This window comes from Oryctolagus cuniculus, chromosome 1 (genome assembly GCF_964237555.1).
Source record: "Oryctolagus cuniculus chromosome 1, mOryCun1.1, whole genome shotgun sequence".
In the NCBI taxonomy this organism is placed as follows: domain Eukaryota; kingdom Metazoa; phylum Chordata; class Mammalia; order Lagomorpha; family Leporidae; genus Oryctolagus; species Oryctolagus cuniculus.
This window is the reverse complement of record NC_091432.1, coordinates 84824266-84845170: the sequence shown is the minus strand read 5'-3', so window position 1 is coordinate 84845170 and position 20905 is coordinate 84824266. Positions and strand designations below refer to the sequence as shown.

Here is a 20905-nt window from a genome sequence, read left to right as displayed (position 1 = left end):
TGGTAAGAAGAGTCATATATTTAAATGCCAATAATTGATCAATATCTGTCTATAAAATGGATCTAATTGTTAGTATAAAGTTTTACAACCTATTCCTTCAAATTAGATAAGGCTATCATCAAAACACATTCTTCAATTGCTTTTTTTAAGTAAAGAAATTCCATTAACATGAGGTTGAAAGGTGAGCATCCTCAAAGATGGTAGTTAAAATACATATACATATAACATCATTAAGGAAACTGAAATTTGTCTTTGGTTTTTAGCCAACATTTGTTGCCTGGATTTAGTCTCAGCATGGCCAAAATACCAACTTTAATATAATTTCTGGTTTCCTAGATTTTGTGCATAGCCAATGATTATGCCATTGTATAATCAGTCATTATATCTCATTAATTTAGCATAATAACACAAAAAAGAAGGGCCATACAACCCAGGTATATACTTATATTATGTGAACATTCACTTTCAAATATATACTTTCTAAATGTAACCAGGAGTAGAAATTTTGATACATCTTACTTGTTGAAATTCTGCTAGTTGCAATAATAAAGATCATGAAAGCTATTAATTTTACATGGCTAAACAAGTTTATTAAAATAACATATCCCCTTTGAGCTAATAAATATTTATGCAAATCTAAATAGTATTACTCAGAACAAAAAAAAAGTTAAATTAAAATTATAATCTATGGAACAAAATAACCTTTAAGAGCAATATTTCTTTCCATTTAAGCAATAAGGTTTTTGAGAAAAAACTGTTTAATCATTCTTCATATCTCTTAATTATGAATTAAATACAGAATGCCAATTTTGGTAAACTAAAATTTTAAGGGTAGGAAAAACTTCAAAATAGTACATAACAAAATAGCATGATAAACATTTACCTTTATTCATGATGAATTCATTGCTAATTAATACATAATAAGCACAGGAAACATATGAAGACATAGAGAAAAATTAGGGACCCTAATTTCTTACTTAAACTTCAAAATAACATTTAAAAATGCTTTAGAAAGAATCCCCTGTAGATTTGTATGAATTGAAATTTTAAACAAAAGCTGGGTGAAATATTAGGTTCCATTTGCTGTAGCTGAAGATAAAATATATGCAAAATTCACAAAAACTGTGAATCCTAGTCACAAAGAAGTTTTTAGAAAAACATACTGAAAAACTTTTCGAAATTATTTATAATCTGCAGTACAGAGAATGGTGATATTATTAAATACAAGGGCAATGGGAAAAGTTAATGAAAAGAAAAATTAGAAGTTTGTTTTGTTGCAAAAAATGTGAAATCTACGAACATGAATGGTTTTCAAAAAGTTCATGGAAAATGCAATTCATCAAAAATTATACACGGACTTCAATTTTTTTTGTAACAAAATAAACATCTTTTAATTTTATTTCCCATGAATTTTGGAAGTACCCTCATAGACTTCTGCACCTTGTAGATCAGATATCTGGACAGAAGGCAAAGTATGATAGCACAGTACATTGATTAGGACTTTAACTGATTCTGCTTCACTTTTTCTAAACACATTTATGCATCTCACAGCAAATCATAATGGGTCAGGTTGGAGAAACATTTATAGATCAAAATACACTTTTCTGAAGTGCTATACAACTGTTATAAGGGAACAGACATGACATAGGACTTTCAAGCATGATTTAATTGACTGTATGCATGGAGAGGGGACAAAGCAAACAAAACACAGAGAATTACTGACTCTAAGTAGCACTACAGCAGATCACTTTCATCATTTTTCTTCAGCCAAAGACAAATTTTATGACATATAAGAGATTTGGAACTACTTTATCAAAACATTAAATAAGATCTTCTGTATATAAAGATAATTAAAAATGAATCTTAATGAAGAATGGGATGGGAGAAGGAGTAGGAGGTGGGAGGGTGGGTATAGCTGTACCTATGAAATATATATTAAATAAAAGCTTTCTAAAAAAAATTAAACAAAAGTATCATCACGTCTTACATGTTAAAAAGGTTAACTGAGCAAATGAAAGTGGTTCATCTGCAAAAACAGGCTGAAGAAAAATACTCAAACACACATGCCAAAAGAAAAGTATTTTTTTCTATGATACCTGCTCTAATTTATCACTTTAGTCCAGGCAAGACACTAAATTATTGTGCATATGAATTACTGTGCATATGATAAAAGCTGAGTATAAAAATTCAGATAATTTTGTTATCTTGAAAGCTAAGCCTACTGCTTGTCACATTTTTTCCTCCGAAGATTTATTCTGTTTATTTGAAAGGCGGAGTTACAGAAAGGGAGAGGAGGAATCTGCTGTTTCATTTCTCAAATGGCTGCAATGGCAGGACTGGGGCCAGGACAAGCCAGAAGCCCACGTGGGTGGCAGGGACCCAAGCACTCAGACCACCCTTCACTGCCTTCCCATGCACATCTGTAGGGAGGTGTACTAGAATCAGAGCATCCAGGACTTGGACTGCAGCCCATATGCAACGCTGGCATCACAGGCAGTGGCTTAACCCACTGTACCACAACAGTGGCCCCACATGTCACATTTCAAAGCCAAGGTTTAAAGATAGTTTTGCCCATGTGCTGGAATGAAGCAGTAAATAAAATACTATAATTAATATTATGTGTAATCATAAATCTATCTCTGAAAGTATTTAAAAAGAATCTCCAACCAGTACACAAAATTTGTCTGTGGGTCTGCTTTTATTAAACTGCTTTATAATGACTGATCTAATCTTCAAGTCCAGAAACTGAAGAGAAAGGTCTTCTGGTAACTATCAAGAAGGAAAATGTAATGACTTAACACCATTAGAAGTAACCTATGGATGCAGGCAAAAAAAAAAAAAAAAAAAAAAAAAAAAATCTTCATCATTCTTAGTTGAAAATGCATTATTTTATAAGTTTTAAAAATCTGCTATTTTAAAAATATCTATTTAAATTGCCAGCTACTTATTTAACTCACACTAAACCATCATATATCTGACATGAAAATTCAAAGTACATTTAAGACTTTTGATCACTGTTAGCACTAGGATGGTTAATAGAATTGTTCAAATTTTGAGATCTGGGAACACCATACATAGATGTAACTTAATTCAGTGAACACAGAAATGACAAAGTGACAGCACAAACAAACAATAAGTCAATCACCTGTTTTGTGTCCTTCTCTCTACTCACAAAAGTGGACATATGATGGTAGGTGGAACTACTGGGCTTTACTGCAGATGTTCTTTTTACATCAATGCTCTGGAAAATGGAATATAAAAAGTAAGTTAAAGGCATTAATTTTCATTTAAAATTAGATCCAATGCAAAAACGTAGTTTGATATTTTAATCAGTGCTGTTTGAATATGGTTTGTATGCTCTGAAATTCATGTTGAAATTTAATCCTGTGAAATAATGAGAAGTGCTGCCAGGTGGGACCTTCAGGAGCTGATTAATTCATTCATGCAACTAATACTGGGTTAATGAGTTATGTGGAAAGAGGGTCTGCTGTGAACACCAGCTTGGCTTAGTCTCTTGGGAGCACTCCCTGTCCTCACCACTTGAGGCCCTTCACTGTCTCCAGGACCCTGCTATCAAGACCACCAGCAGGTAGAGCAACCTCTATGTGGATCAGAACCATGAGCTAATACAAACCTCTTTCTTTATAACTTGCTCCATCTGAGGTACTGTGTTATCAGCAACAGAAAACAAACTCAATTAGTTATCATTCACGATAAGCTAAATCTGTTCAGAAGGAAATGAATCTTTTTTTCCAGAGTAGAATTTTCTTTTTTTTTTCTTGAAGGGCAGAGCTACAGAGAGAGACCTTCTCTGGTTCACTCCCCAAATGGCTGCAACATTGGGGGCTGGGCCAGACCAAAGCCAGGAGCCAGTTACTTTTTCCAGGTCTCCCATGTGGCTGCAGGGGCCCAAGCATTTGGAGCCATCATCTGCTACTTTTCCAAAGCACATTAGCAGGGAACTGAATCAGAAGTGGAGCAGCTGGGATTCAAACCGGCACTCATATGGGTTACAAGCATTGCAGGCAGTGTCCTAACCTGTTACACCACAACACTGGCCCTTAGAGTTGAATTATTTTAAATTGTAATAAAAGCACCAAATTCACTAGTACTTCACACACCTTCCTGATACCTTTTAATCTGACTACCATTTTTATTCACCTCAATTTCTAAGTTATTTAAAAAGACGTTTTCACTAAAGATTTATTTATTTATTTGAAAGGCAGATTTGCAGAGAAGCTTTAGAAAGAGAGAGGGAGAGCGGTCTTCCATCTGCTGGTTCACTCCACAAATGGCCACAATGGCAGGAGATGGGCCAATCTGGAGCCAGGAGCCTGGAACTTCTTCCAGGTCTCCCACACGGGTGCAGGGGCCAAGCACTTGGGCCATCTTCCACTGCTTTCCCAGGACTCAATCCAGGTTTGGGTGGCATGGACCCAAATATTTGAGCCATTACCTAATACTCCCAGGGTGTATATTAGCTAGAATTGGAAGCAGAGTCAAGACTCAAACCCCAGCATCCCAAGTGGAATATTAACTTCTGAATCAAATGTCCACTCCTGATACAAGTTCTTTATATGGCACTTCCCCAGGCCCCAAATACCCCCGGCAACCTAGCCTTTCCCAAATCAAAATCCTTTTCTCTATTCTACATTATCTACTCACAATCAACCCAACACTGCTCTTTAGAGACATCACTCTTTTTAAAGCACTTTTATAGGTTTCAGTAATGGACCTCTTTCTACAGAAACAACAACAACAAAAAATGGTTTTTAATCAAATAACAATAAAATCACCCAGACACTAGTTAATTAGTGCCACTTCTTCACTGAAAAGAACCAAGGTTGAGCCTGCGGCATATACTGGGCTGAACAACAAAACCGTGCTCAAGGAATAATGTGGATAGTGCCAGCTTGAAGAGCCTCCTATGGACACAATGTCGGATATTATGAACAGCAGAAAGAAGAAAAATAATAGTGACTATAACAGACTATGGAATATTGAATAAATAAAAACCCACAAGTCCATAGTGATATTCACAAAAGAAAAACTCATTTGCTTTCATTGGAATTATTACATCAATCCTTTAGTCTGAAAATAAGTAAAGGAGGAAAAAACAAAGAATATACTATCTTTATTTTAAAATTTATTTATTTATTTAAGAGGCATAGTTACAGACAAAGAGAGGAAGACAGAGAAAGGTCTTCTACTTGCTGGTTCACTTCCCAAATGGCCATAATGGCCAGAGCTGGGCCTATTCAAAGCCAGGAGCCAGGAGCCAGGAGCCAGGAGCCAGGAGCCTCCTCTGGGTCTCCCATGCAGGTGTAGTGGCCCAAGCACTTCGGCCATCCTCCTCTGCTTTCCCAGGCTATCAGCAGGGAGCTGGACTAGAAATGGAGCAGCCGGGATTCGAACTGGTGCTCATTTGGGATGCCAGCACAGCAGGCAGATGCTTAACCTACCATGCCATAGTACCGGCTCCAATATACTATCTTCCTAAAAAGAGCTAAGGTTCTTGCCTACTGACATGAGAAAATCCACTTCCTTTTTTAAAACAGAAATAAGCCAATGAATAAATACAGGAAGTGCCAAGATAAAACTGCACAAATTACTTGGTAATTCAAAAGGGAAAAAATATATCTTTTTGATGGAGATCTGTGGTAGTAACCAAATGATCAAACTTGGACCTGCCATTATGTGCTTCCTGATGTGATACAATAAACTGTAGAATATCAGTGAGGTAGTACTCTTTCCTCAATGTAACCAAGCTCTTAAACCTAACTACAGTTTAATGGGAAGGCAGTACATAGTCCCAAGTGCAAACAATGAGACAAAAACTGGAACACAGTCTCTAAGATGACTTTAGGGACAACAGAAAATTTTGATTATGAACTAGACATTAAGTGCTATGAAAAAAGAACTTTCTTAACATAATAAAGGTACTGTGGTGTCCTTAAGATGACATCCCTGGGGGCCAGTGCTATGGTGTAATGGGTAAAGCTTCTGCCTGCAGTGCCAACATCCCTTATGTGCGCTGATTCAAGTTCCGGCTGCTCCACTTCCAATTCAGCCCTACTATAGACTGAGAAAGCAGTAGAAGATGGCCCAAGAGTTTGGGCCCCTGCACCCAGGTGGGAAACCCAGAAGAAGCTCCTGGCTCTTGGCTTCAGACTGGTGCAACTCCAGCCATTGTGCCCATTACAGGAGTGAACCAGTGGATGGAAGCCCACTCTCTAGTCTCTCCCTCTCTGTAACTCCATCTCTCAAATAAATAAATAAATCTTAAAAAAAAAAGATAGGCTGGCGCCGCGGCTCAATAGGCTAATCCTCCGCCTGTGGCACTGGCACACCGGGTTCTAGTCTCGGTCGGGGCGCCGGATTTTGTCCCGGTTGCTCCTCTTCCAGGCCAGCTCTCTGCTGTGGCCTGGGAGTGCAGTGGAGGATGGTCCAAGTGCTTGGGCCCTGCACCTGCATGGGAGACCAGGAAAAGCACCTGGCTCCTGCCTTCGGATCAGCGCGGCGCGCTGGCTGTAGCGGCCATTTGGGGGGTGAACCAACAGAAAAGGAAGACCTTTCTCTCTGTCTCTCTCTCACTGCCCACTCTGCCTGTCAAAAAAAAAAAAAAAAAAAAAAAAAATCATGTCCTTATTCTTCTAAAAAGCACCTCCATAATTTATAGTAACTGTATATATGAATAAACACAAACAGGAATTCATTGTACTCTTATCTTCTTTATACTTTGAAAATTTTCCTAAGAAGTTCAAGGGAAAAAAGTACAACCAGGTATTTATATATATGTTGTATTTGTCAAAGCACTTAAAGTTTTATTTGCTTATTGTGACTTTTTTTCTTTTTTTGCCACAGCGAACTAAGAATAACAACAAAGGTAATCAAAAGGCATCATGGATAAAACACTGCCAACCTTTTCATACACAGAGAGTGACTGAAATATGACACTTCCATCTGACTCTTGTAGGATCAAATGTTATAAGGCAGATGGCTCAGCATAAAAGCAGGAAGGCTGACAAAATGAAAGACCTGAGAGGAAAATATCTGGAACTTACTGCCAATTGCACATAAGTAAACTATACTTGTATATGCAACTAAGTGAGATATCCCTCTCTTTTTGGATTTTATTTTTACTTCTACTTCACTTTTCCAATAAAATTACTGTGTAACTTTAATAATCATCCAAATAGCCATTTCAATAACCAGAACAAGCTAATGTGAACAAAAGAACTAGTACTTTAAGACTGATTTTTCTTTATTTGAAAGGCAGAGTTAGAGACAGAGGGAGAATGAGAGAGAGATCTTCCATCTGCTGCTTCACTCCCCAAATGGCCACCAACAGCTGGGGCTGGACCAGGCAAAAGCAGGAGCCTAAAGTTCATGTGGGTCTCCCATGTGGGTACAGGGGCTCAAGCATTTGGGCCATCTTGCACATCTAGGCCACATTAGCAGGGAGCTGAATAAAAGTAGAGTAGCTTGGACTTGAACTAGCATCCACATGCGATGCCAGCATTGCAGGCGACAGTTTTACCCTCTATGCCACAACATAGGCCCCAAGAACACTATTTATTTAGCGAAAGAGAGGCACTCCCATCCACTGGTTCACTCCCCAGATGCCCTGAACATGAAGGGCTGAAGTTAGGAGTTAAGAATCCAACCTATATATTCCACGTAAGTGGCAGGAGCCTTATTTAAAGCCATCATTTCTGCCTCCCCAGAGTCTGCATCAACAGGAAGCTGGAATCAGGAGCTGCAGACTTGGCCTGGGCATTGTGGCACACAGGGTTAAGCAGCCACCTGGGACACTCACAATCAGTATCAGATTGCCTGGTTCAAATCCTGGGTATCCCCCTTCTGATCCAGATTCCTAACACACTCGGGAATGGAGCAGATGATGGCTGAAGTACCTGAATCCTTGTCACACACATGGGGGACAAGGATGGAATTCCTGGCTCCTGGCACTGGCCTGGTCCAGCCCAGCTGTTATGGGCATTTGGAGTGAAGCAGTGGATGGAATATCTTTCTATCTCTCTCTATTACTCTTCCTTTCAAACAAATATAAATATAAATATTAAATGTCTTAAAAAAAAAAGCTGGAGCCAGTAGTTGAACCCAGGTGCTCCAATGTAGGATGCCTGGCATCCTAACCAGGATCTCAACCAGGAGATCAAACATCTGCCCAAAAAGGGCATTTTTTTAAAAAGCAGAATTTAAAAAAAAAAAAAAAAACAACAACAACAACAAAAAACCATAACTTTCAAACAACAACAACAAAAACTTTTGACAGCATTGGGGAAAACCGAATACTGGCTATTAGATAATATTGGGAGCAACATTACTATCATAGTAAAAAAAGAAATTCTTAAGCATCAGGGATACATACATAATAAAGTAATTATGGGTGAAATGATATCTAGGATCACTTTTAAATACTTTAAATATACTCACACATTGCTGTACAATTAAAGGCCTACACAAATTATAATTATCTTGACCTTCACTGAATTCAATGGTATTTGAATGATATAATCTAGTTCCTACCAAAAATTTACCTCAAAAAGAGTTGGAGGAGGAGGTGGCAGACTTGCAATTTTGGTAGATCTCACTTTTTCCATAAGGAGGGCTTCCTTTCGAGCTTGTATATGCCTTAGAAAATAACATGTCATCAATTAATCCCTCAGGTAACATCATATAACTTTTAGGTAAGAAATATATGTCATACGATCTCAACAAATCTCCCAGTCTGATCCTATAGGCTCAATATGTCATCTAACGAACAGACTACATACAGTGGACATGAAAAAAAAAGTTTACCTACTTAAAGAGACATATTAATGACATAAAGCTCCACAATGCGAATCAATCCACAAATATCTAATGCTCTTTAGTTAAGAGTTTAGAGCAAAAAAACTAGAAATTTTTATAAACATGGGCTAGTCAAATGACTTCTGACAAATTAAAAGGTTTTTAATCTTTCCAACATGCAAAAATATTCACTAATGACTTCTACTAAGCCTGCAACTTCTTTCAATGTTAACCATAATTTTTATTTTTTACATCAGATTTTGTTTGACACATATGCTGAACTAAACATGCTTTTTCCAAAAACTAAGTAACTGCTTCCAAACTTGAAATATTCAAATCACAACAAGAGAAAGTTTATCCATTACCATGTTCACTTCAGCAAACTACTATACCACTGCATTAACTTTAAGTTTAACAAATGCAACACGTATATTGAATGATTTTTACTTAATATTTGCTTATAAATCATCCTATGTGGCCTCCACTTCCAGCCATGTCAGTTTTAGATGAGAATATAGTAAAAATGGTCACTTTACCAGGTTTTTTCTTTTGTTAATATTTCTTTTTGATTTTTCTGTAGCTTTAGGGCCTCTTTATGCCTCATTTGTGCTCTTCTTTTCCTTTCTGCTGCCCGTCGTGCCACAGCATCCAAGTCAGGTTCCTAAAAATACATTACTTAAAATGTCATGTTTCAGAAGATACACAGAACTACATCTTATTTGATACCAGCAGTGGCTTTTTCATTTTGTCATCCTCTTCCTACATAACACAGAAGTATTTCCCAAAGCATGGTAATGGTATCAATGTCACATGGAGGGGTATGGAGAAACACAAATATTTTAACTTAGTAATGTCGTAATTTAAGATTATTATAAACTGTGTGGGACAAGGTTAAATTAAGTAATAAAAGGGTCCTTTGTAGGGACAAACATTTGGCTCAGAGTTTAAGATGCTACTTTGGACACCTGCATCCTGGGTTCAAGTTCTGGCTTGGTTCCTGATTCTAGCTTCCTGCTAACGAGCACCTTGGGGGCAGCAGGTGGTAACTCAAGTATTTGGATCCAAGTCACCATGTGGGAGATGCAACTTGAGTTTTGAGCTCCTGCCTTTGGCCTAGCCCAGCCCCAGAAACTATTGTGGACTTTTGGGGAATGAACCAGGAGATCTCTGCATGTTTCTCTCTTTTATCCTTTCAAATAAATTTAAAAAATTAATAAACAAATGAGCCCATGTAAATTAAAAACTAGTCATGGCAAAAATCAGGAAGGTGGTATTCCAATAACTAAGGTTTGGGAGACACTACACAAAAGTACAAAGTTAATGGTGGCAGTCCCAGAGTCATAAAGCTATAAAAATATGATGTCAGAACCCAAGGTTATTACTGAAAACAGACTAAACCCAGGGACCAAAAAGAGATTGCCACAGACCTTAAAGATACTTTTTTATTTTTTAATTTACTTATTTATTTGAAAGTCAGAGTTACACAGACAGAAGGTTCACTCCCCAGCTGGCCACAACAGCCAGAGCTGCACTGTTCCAAAGCCAGGAGCCAGGAGCTTCCTCCGGTCCCCAAGGACTTGGGCCATTCTCTGCTTTCCCAGGCCATAGCAAAGAGCTGAATCAGAAGTGGAGTAGCCGGGGTCTCAAACTGGTGCCCATATGGTATACTGGCACTGAAGATGGCAGCTTTACCTGCTACACCACAGTGCCAGCCCCTTAAAGATACTTTGTTTTCTTCACTAGTTATCAAGGACTCCCCTTTGGAAACAGCTTTTATTATGTGACTTACTCTGGGACTGCAAACTAGTATTTTCAAACCATAATTAACAATAAATATATCAAAATACATTCAGAGAAGTCATAAATACTGAGTAAGTTCTACTTGGACTTTTCATCAAAAAGCACTGTGGCACAGGTTAATCCTCTGCCTACAGCGCTGACATCCCATATGGATGCCGGTTCTAGTCCCAGCTGTTCCTCTTCCGATCCTGCTCTGCTATGGCCTGGGAAAGCAGTGGAAGATGGTCCAAGTGCTTGGGCCCCTGAACCCCCGTGAGAGACCTGGAAGAAGCTCCTGGCTCCTAGCTCTGAATCGGCGCAGTTCCAGCCGTTGCAGCCATTTGGGAAGTGAACCAGCGATGGAAGACCTCTGTCTACGCCTCTCCCTCTCACTGTAACTCTACCTCTCAAATAAATAAATAATCTTTAAAAAAAGAAAAGAATTTTATTACTTTTGAATGAAACCCAAATACATGTACATTCAACTATACATGTGTAGAATATGAGAAATCATAACGAAATAGGAAATCTGAATTCACTCCCCTCAACCTGTTCAAAATGCTTAAGATGAATTTCTGTGTCAAAAGATTATTAGCTTATTTACAAAGACAGATAAGTACTACAAGAAAATAGTGCTAATTTATACATCACAGGAAGTCAGAATTTATTTGACATGATTTTTACTAAGAAATGAACCTACTATTATTCCTGTTATATTAAATTGATTAGAAAAGGCTCAAGCTGTGCAAAAGAAGTTCTATACATGAAACCATTTTTATTAAAGAACCATTCAACAACCATGTTTAACTAATATTACTGCCATAATCAGGTAGCCAAATAAGTTCTCACTCACATTTTCTTTGGCCTGTCGATGTCCCTCTCCAATAGTTCTTAAACTTGCCAAATACAGTTTTTCCAAGTTCTGTATTTTCTGAGTTTGTGAGTCCTCCCATTCTGCCCTTAGCTCCTCCGCTAAACGAGTAAATTGCTGATTTCGTCTCTGTTTTATGTCTTCTCGTATCTGTAAGGCGATATCTCTTTCTTGTTCTCGAACCTAAGAATGAATAAACAGATTACACGAAGGGAAGCTTAAACTTGTTTGAGAAACTATTTGGAAACAAAATTTTGAGTTTAGGGCTATCAATCCTTTTGAATATTCGTCTTGTATTAGGTAAGTACTATGTGCTATGTAAAGTAATAAATCCATCTGATGTAGACAAAATCAACATCTTAAGACTACTTTTAAAATCTTCTGATGCTTTTGTTTTCCACCCCAAGGCCCCAATGGGACTGCCATTACCACTCTAATAACCTATAAAAGGCTAACATGGTAAACACAATTCAATAAAATTCACAGCCCAGAGGACAACAGAACCAGATGAGAACTCTGTAACTGCACCTAAAATATGTGCCACCAAAAGTAAAGACTTAACAATAATCTACAACTTCCTAATTTGTTTCAGCAAACAAACCTACTGAAGTCTTCTTCAAAATCATGCTAAGATGCCTGGTTTTTGGTTTTTTTTTGTTTTGTTTGTGTTTTTTTTTTGTTTTTTTTTTTTTTTGTTTTTTTTTTTTTGTTTTTTTTTTTTGGACAGGCAGAGTTAGACAGTGAGAGAGAGAGAGAGAGAGAGAGAGATGGAGAAAGGTCTTCCTTCCGTTGTTTCACCCCTCAAACGCCCACTACAGCCGGCGCGTTGCGCCAATCCGTAGCCAGAAGCCAGGTGTTTCTTCCTGGTCTCCCATGCAGGTACAGGGCCCAAGCACTTGGGCCATCCTCCACTGCCTTCCCGGGCCACAGCAGAGAGCTGGACTGGAAGAGGAGCCACCAGGACAGAATCCGGCGCCCCGACCAGGACTAGAACCCAGGGTGCCGGTGCCACAGATGGAGGATTAGCCAAGGGAGCCGCAGCGCTGGCCTAGATGCCTGTTCTAATACTCATCAATTATAGATCATTTAAAAATGAATATTTAAATAACTATTTTCCAATATTTGAGTCAAATACTAATTCTCCAACTCTTCTCTAATCTACTTACTACCTCAGCCCACTTATTAAATATTCCAAAAGTAATCAATACAAAAGAGGCAGGGCTCTTGTACATTCAGAAAAGGCTTTTAAATGCAACATTTTAGAATATTTTAATGTAAAAAATAATAATTTGGGGGAGGCAAAAAATTTTAAATGTTAATCCAAAATAAACCATACCTGTAGCAATCTTAGTTTTCGTCGTCTTTCATAATCTTCCTTCAAGATGAGGGCTTCCTCATTAGGACTCAATCTCAGCTTGGCAGCATTTGCTACCTTTCTTTTCATTTCTGTGTATTTTAAATATAAATAATCTAAATTTAAAAAAAAGCAAAATTATCTATAAATCCAGTACTTAGAATAGTACTTTTCAGATGGGTGGGAAAAAGGAAATACAAAATAGATCAGAATTATTTGGAAAAGTTCTTCCCTATCTATAGCAGGTTACTGTTTTCCTACAGTATCTCAGACCTGACTTATTCCTGATAGCATTTCCAGAGTTTACCTAGCACATATTAAAAACAACAACAACAAAAAAACCCACATACAAACAAAAACACATGGTTTCAAAAAAGTGTGTTAGCATAGCATAAATGCTTTCACAACAACCGTTTAACACTTTAGAGTTCAATAACTTGTTCATAACCAGCAAGTATGCTATACAGTCAGGGGCTCCCAGTCCCTAGTTCTACTCCCAGTGTGCTTTATCTAACTTGATCAAGTATCACTGGTATCTCATGGAATCGCTAAATCAATCCCGTGTGCTACACTCTACAGTAGATGGTCCTTTAGTAATTATGATGGCATGATTTTTAAACAAATGACCATCTTGAACATTCCTTTCAAATAACTGCTTGAAGGTACCAAGGGTTTAAAGTCCCAGATCTATTCTACTGCTACTATTTACACTCAGTTCTTCTCACTCTCCTCCCTCAATTATGACATGCCCCCCTTTTGGGGGTGGGAGGGTGAAGGGGTGAGCAGAAATGGAAAAAAATGTAAGACTCTACAGTTTCTACAACTTGAAAACCATCCAAGTAATTCCACTGTCAGTTTTTCCTCATTACTGCCACTTCCAAAATTTATGCACTTAACATACGTACATATACATACAAGCGTAATTTTATCAGGGACAAGTCAACATTTCTCAGCCACCTCACAATGACCAGGTAAACTGTGTTACTGGATACTTACATCTTTCTAAAGCTAGCTGAAGCCTCACTCCTTCCATGAAGCTGTCCTTTAAGTCATTTCTGCTCCACTCACTCACTCACTACTGATTTGCCTATCTGTACATTCATATGAATACTGATTTTACACTATCTTGGCATTGCTTCCTCCAGTTTTTCACAAATTACCGTTTGTCCTTTCTAGCTAGATTCCTAAGGATAGCAGCTATATATTTTTAAATTTTAATAGTCAAATTAATGTAGTAAGTAACAAATACCAGGCAGTATTTCACATATTAAGGATGGATATGTTTTCAACTAGGTATAAACAGAATAAGGGCTATGAAGTTGTTACTTAACAAGGACTAACACTTTTTCCTGTGAATTCTCCAGCAGAATGGGAATAGGTAGTCTCCATTCTATGCCCACAGCCCAAGAATCTTGAAAGTAAGGAATTTCAATAAGCATGTTGATTGAATGACTTATTCGCTGAGTTCATTTGCATCAAGTGCTACATAGGTATAAGCAGTCATTCAGGTATCTTCCAAGAGGACTCTGAGGTCAAAATGGAATAACCTTTTTTTATTATTGCTTAGTTAAAAATCTTGAGATTTAAAGATCTTTTCCAATGCATTCTGCTCATTTAGTAATGGTAAATAAAGTGCTGAATATTTTTCTCATTTTATACATGAAGAAACAAAGGCCTCTTGGGTTAAAGGACTTGCCCTAAATGACAATATCCAGAGAAAAGGACAAGAGAAGAACCAGGTTCCCTTATTCAAAATGCTTCCCAAATTTCCAACACGCTAAAACATGTGGGCTTAGAAAAATTTTATTTAAGCTGCTTTTTTTTTTTTAAAACAAGATTTTTTTTTTGCTCTGTACTTTTTTTTTTTTATTTTATTTATTTATTTATTTATTTTTGACAGGCAGAGTGGACAGTGAGAGAGACAGACAGAGAAAGGTCTTCCTTTGCCGTTGGTTCACCCTCCAATGGCCGTTGCGGCCTGCGCGCTGCAGCCGGCGCGCTGCAGCCGGCGCACCGCGCTGATCCAATGGCAGGAGCCAGGAGCCAGGTGCTTTTTCCTGGTCTCCCACGGGGTGCAGGGCCCAAGCACCTGGGCCATCCTCCACTGCACTCCCTGGCCACAGCAGAGAGCTGGCCTGGAAGAGGGGCAACCGGGACAGAATCCGGCGCCCCGACCGGGACTAGAACCTGGTGTGCCGGCGCCGCAAGGCGGAGGATTAGCCTAGTGAGCCGCGGCGCCGGCCTTAAGCTGCATGATTAAATTTAGTCCTCAAAATATGTCTTTATCAATTTATCCAAAGGTCTTTTAAAATGCATTCATATTCATATTACACTAATTCCTGATGTATCTGATAGGTATAATATTACTGAATGAAGTTTAACAGCAAGAGAGACTAATCCATCATGAAAGAGGTTAAGTAGCCTCTCTGGAGGTTATGGATGAGGAAGGGGGCACAGCAAAGCTTGCTGAGGCCAGACAATATTCTATATTTTTTTGTCTATATGATGGTTATTACAAAGTTGTATACATACGTAAAAATTCCTCAAATGGTACATTTAGGTTGGTATGTTTTATTCTAAGTTATACGCCAATATAAACGAAAAAAGCACAATTTTCCCGATTCTTTTGAATACCCACCATCTCATTGCTAGAGGCATATATTTGTGTGTGTATATACATATATATATACATATATATACACACTACTTTTATTTTCTAAGATATTTCCTCTTACCATATAATTTTTTTGAATGTTTAACTTATTTAGAAACTTCAGACTTAGAATTCCTACACAGCTTTCCCCAGCTTCTCCAAATGTAAACATCTTATGTAACCACAGTACAGGGATCAAACCAGGAAATGAACATTGGCACAAAATTCAACTAAATCTACAGACCTTATTCAAATTTCACATCAGTTGGGCCACTAATGTCTATTATGTGGCCCCGGTCCCCATCCAAGGACAATACACTGAAACTTGGCTCTCCAAGAAGTAGATGCCAAGGTGGAGTTAAACCCACAGTTTATTAAGGAAAAGGCCTGCGAGGGGAGATGGGAAGGCAGTTGGTAAAAGGTGGAGGGAGGTTCAGGTTTCAGTGCAAACCTGACGCTGGGAGGGAAGAGTGGGCGGATGCCTCTTAAGGCACAAAATCTAAGAAAGGTTCAGCAAGTCCTTCAGTGGGTTTCTCCAGCACAGGCCCGCCTTCCTATTCCCACCACTCAGTCACAGCCTCCAAGAGAAGATCTGTGAATTACACTCTGCTGGCTGCCACACTTGTGGTGTCTCTTCTAATCCAGGCGGGTTCCTCGGTTTGTCTTTCTTTTCAAGACCCTGACATTTCTGAAAAGGCCGCTGGTTTTGTTCCACATCCCTCAGTTTGGATTTGTCTAAATTGTTTTCTTGTGATTAGACTTGGGGTTCACATTGAGAGCAAGCACACAACAGAAGCGATGACATACGCTTCTCAGTGACGATGGGATGGAGCTTGAGACCACCTGGTCAAGATGGTGTCTAACCAGGTTTCTCCACCGTAGTTACTATTGTCTCTTATAAGCCATACATTTCTGACAGAGAGACAGTAGAGACTACATAAACATTAGGTTTCTCATATTTTGCCTACCAAGTGCAATATCCTTTGATGGCTGTCAACCAATTACAGTGGTGTTTATCAAGTATCATTTTCTACTTCCATTATTCCTTCTACACTTAACAACTGCAATCTTACCTAGGGAAATCCTCCCTCCTGCCCTATTTATTTATTCCTACTAGTACAGATTCCTAAATTGTACATTTTTACTATCCAAAATAGGGACGATAGTACTTACCTTGTAAGACAGTATTGGTCCTGCCGATTAAATGGTAAAGGCACGTGACGATCACAAAACTAATACTAAACTCAAAAGTTTGGGGTTCAAAATCCGACAATGTCATTTATTAGCAGGAAGACACCAGTCAAGTCACTCAGTTTCTCTGTGTTTCTCAGTTTTACACTGTGTAAATGACGGAATAACACTGACCCCAGCACCTGTCCTGATGATCATGCAACTGAAAAGTGACACTGCCACCTATTCGGTAAGTTTTACAGACTTCAAACGTTTTAAATCCGAGTTTGTGACAGAATTCAATACCTGAGGCATTAAAAGTGACAGACACCAAAATAGAGGGCACTCTTTGCATGAAAAGATGCCAGCCAATGCTCTTAAGTGGCTACCAGGTTGCAGGCCACGGCCGCGGGTGCCCGGGGGAAACACCTGCAGCTGCCGCAGCAATAGCATCGGAGGCCCTTCCCGACCGTCCCCAGCTTGGAAGCTCAGGGACCGAGAAGGCTGCAGGGGAAGCCCCCTCGACCCGAGGGCGGCAGGGCGCGCAAGATGTCCCGGGGCAGCCTCAGGCTCTCGCATGGAGATGGAGGGGGTGGGCCAGACACTGCTGCCGGGAGCCCCTAACAGCCGCCAGCGCCCCGCAGCCTGGTCCGCGGCCTGCGGGGCCCTGAGAACCGCGGGCCGATCAGCGTTCGCGACGCGGCGCCCCGGGAGACGCACTGCCTCAGGACCACCAGCCCAGCAACTCCGCCTCAGGGGGTTGTGCACGCCCAGGGTGGCCAGGAAGACCGTGCACCCGTCACTCACCTGACGGCACGCAGCGCAGAGTCCGGAGCTCTAGCAGCCAAGCCGGCCCCAGCGGCCCCCACGGATCAGCTTCCCACCAGCCGTTTGTGCGCCTGCGGGGAAGCCATCGCAGAGCTCTCGTCACTTCCGTCATTCAAACCGCCCGCCAATGGCGGGACTAAACCGCGGGAAGCTGCCTGGCCCCGCCTCCCCCGGAGGCCGCCGGGAAGGCTGAGCGGCGCTTGAGCCCGGCTGCCCGCGCATGCGCACCAGCACGTACCCGCCCTACGTAGAGGTCCATTATTTCTCATACCTCCCGCGGCTCTGAAGTTTTACTTCCTCTCGCTCAATAATATGCTCTTATTACAGATCCGGAAACAGAATTCCAGAAACGGGAAGGTATTTTCCCAAAGCCACGAGGGTGACTTTAGTCGTAAGGCCCCATCATGAATATGTCTTAGAATATGCGTCCTTTTATGCACTGAGTTCGTTCGTCCTGTTGTGTGCGCTTAATGGCCAAGAGGTTTCATTTAACGCTTCTTCCAGCGCATAAATCCTGAGGCTTAGTTGGCTATTTTGTACCTTCGGGGGTCTGATGTACCATATCCTAGATTTATCTGCTGTAACCTATGACCAGTGAGGGGGTGAGCGCAGGTTCATATTACCTGTTTTGTGCCACACAGCCAGGTCAGGGGAGACTCATGTAAGTGGATTATGATTTCCATCTTAGATTTTGCAGAATACTGGGATAAACATACTGGGATTCAAAGGATTAGAAAGTTGGAGGGGAGAGGAAAGGAGAGATTTCAAACGTGATCAGATCTGGCAACAGTGGAAAATGGAGTGAAGACAAGGCAGGGAAACTGAATAGGATACTGCTGAAGGGGATGAAGATTACAGCTGGGGGAATAGAGATGAGGAGGTAAATAAAGAGGCTAACAAGAGGCCAAACACAGAATTGTTGGATAGCTAGTTATGGGAGTCAAAAGAGGAGGAGAAATTAAGGATGATCCCCAAGTTCCAGGTTTGGCAACTCAGTGAATCGAGATAACATTTTAATATAACACAGGGGAAGAGGAGCAGTTAGGAGGTAAGCATTGAATATGTTGAATTAGAGCTGTTTATAAGTTATCTGGACAGAAGTGTGGGTTCCAGAAATATTTAGGACACAGAATCAACAGTACTGGATAAAAAATGGCATGTAAGGTTGAGGGAAATCAAGACCACAGTTAATCTCACAGGCCGCTAGTGTGGGTAGCGATATTGATTCTTAATCCTCAACAGAGAAATCAGAAGCGGGGGGTTAATTAAGTGGGCAAAGGTGATGAGCTCATCTCTGCCTAATTTCATGTGCCTGTGGAACATCTATGCAATCAGTAGATGGAGACGTTGAGAGACAACCCACAAAGAGAATTGGGCTAACCTTACAGGAGTTTCATTGCCCTATGCATAATAGCAAAAGCTGGAGGAGTGGACAAAATCACTCAGAATTTGCAGGATGAAACAACCAAAGAGCTAAAGACCAAACTCTGAGGAACTGCAAAACTTAAAGGAAAGAAATTGGTGGTGGGGGGGTGCTCCACTGTGGCATAGTGGGTAAAGCCACCACCTGCAGTGCCGGCATCCCATCTGGGCTCTGGTTTGAGACCCAGCTGTTCCACTTCTGATCCAGCTCTCTGCTGTGGCCTGGGAAAGCAGTAGAAGATGGCCCAAGTTGTTGGGTCCCTGCAACTCTGCCTTTCAAATAAATAAATAAATCTTAAAATAAAAAAGAAAAGAAAAGAAAGGAGTTGGAAGAAGGAACTGCCAAGTACATGAAGAAGAAATAATATGACCCCCAACCCCTATCTCAGATTTACACCCCAGATTGCTAAATCACCCAGAGGCTCAGAGACTTGGCCAGGAGCACCTGTAAATGACAGGTGGGGCCAGGGCTACGATTCATGCCCTCTTCCCAAATACTGGGGAACTTCGTTCCCACCCTCTCCCCACTTCCTGTCACATTTATCTTGGTGCAAACTGCATTCATTTTAAACATGTTTGTCAACATCCTCAACACAGGTGCAGAGATACCACCTTTCTACATCCAACAAATGTGCTTATTATTCATTCCTTAGGCTGCATTTGGGACCTGGCCATGGGTTCCAAAAGTCCCTTTCACATTCCCCATCATGGCGTTCATGAATTCTTAATAAACTAGCTATTTATGAGGCTCCCTGTAGCTCACACTGAGTCCCTTGAGAGGACGAGTGCATTTTGTTCCATTGCCTGGCATATAGAGCTTCCGAAAGGTTTCTTGACCAGCTGAATGAATTAACAAATTATACGCTCCACTTCACAAACCTGCATCCTGGGCAGAGATATTGAACTGAGGCTTGTTCTGTTTTTAATAAGATGTAGTGAGGAATCAAAGAAAACCCAGGGGGCTTGGAGTCAGAGCAGAGTATCTTAACAGCACGACTCTGATTCTTTCTAACTGATACTTCAAACCAGTAAGTCTTCGTTTCTGTTTGGTTCTCTGTTGCTGCCAACCAGACCACCTTGGGAGATTCACTATGGCTCACTGGTTCTGCCTGGCAGTTGATTCTGGCTTTCAGCTGAGAGGTCAGCTGGAACTGTTGGCTGGAGCCCTTGACATGTGACCTTTCCATATGGATTTCACACCTTACTGTGTGTTGGCACGTTTCTGAGAGGGAGCGCCTAAGTGGGAGCGCTTCCAGAGAAATGAAGTGGGAGCTGCAAGTCTTTAAAACGAGGCGGAAAAGGAGTTGCAGTAAGTTCTGCTACATTTTATTGGTTATCATAGAGCTAGCTCAGATTCAAGTGAAGGGGAAATGAACTCCATCTATCAATGGAGGGAGTGATAAAGAATTAGTGGCCATCTTAACCCACCACTCTTTCCATAGTAATACTTGATCTGCCATGGTCACAAGGTGGTTGTGAGACTTAAAAAGTCTGAATCACATGAGAGCACTTTGTTAAATTCTAAAGAGGTAAACACATGTTTTTATTTTTTTCTGTCCCACATCTTTCTCTACAACTGTGGCACAGAAGCAGTCTTCCAGGCCACAGGGGTAGGTGTGTGACCCAGACTGTACAAATTGCAGTACTGTCTCTCCCTTGCCATTGTGATTGACCCAAGAATTGGGTCCATCACCTAAATTGGGCCAATTAGTTTTTCACAGGAATTTTTTTTTAAAGACTCTATTTGAAAGGCTGAGTTACAGCAAGGCAGAGGCAGAGAGAGGTCTTCTGTCCACTGGTTCATTACCCAGATGGCTGCGATGGCTGGAGTTGGGCCAGTCCAAAGCCAGGAGCCAGGAGCTTCTTCCAGGTCTCCCACGTGGGTGCAAGAGCCCAGGGACTTGGGCCATCTTCTGCTGCTTTCCCAGGCCATAGCAGAGAGCTGGATCAGAAGTGGAGCAGCTGGGACTCAAACCAGTACCCATATGAGATGCCAGCACTGCAGGCGGTGGCT

At 40.5% G+C, this 20905-nt stretch overlaps 1 protein-coding gene across 24 annotated transcripts in view; it reads right to left on the bottom strand.

The window, feature by feature from the left end:
• Window positions 1-17652, bottom strand: part of CEP295 (centrosomal protein 295) — a 58802-nt gene extending 41150 nt beyond the window's left edge. For 6 of the 24 annotated variants that reach the window (XM_051850055.2, XM_070076744.1, XM_070076748.1 and 3 more), the window contains exons 1-6: window positions 15716-15858; window positions 12801-12934; window positions 11447-11647; window positions 9351-9475; window positions 8562-8655; window positions 3146-3241 (exon numbers count right to left, since the gene is read on the bottom strand). In XM_051850055.2, the coding sequence (XP_051706015.2) occupies window positions 3146-3241; window positions 8562-8655; window positions 9351-9475; window positions 11447-11647; window positions 12801-12908 (624 nt within the window). In that variant the 5' untranslated portion in view covers window positions 12909-12934; window positions 15716-15858. Of the gene's footprint in view, window positions 1-3145; window positions 3242-8561; window positions 8656-9350; window positions 9476-11446; window positions 11648-12800; window positions 12935-15715; window positions 15859-17448 lie in introns of those variants that run through there. The other 18 variants (XM_008262602.4, XM_051850061.2, XM_008262610.4 and 15 more) reach the window with 11 other exon arrangements.
• Window positions 17653-20905: the final 3253 nt, after the last annotated feature.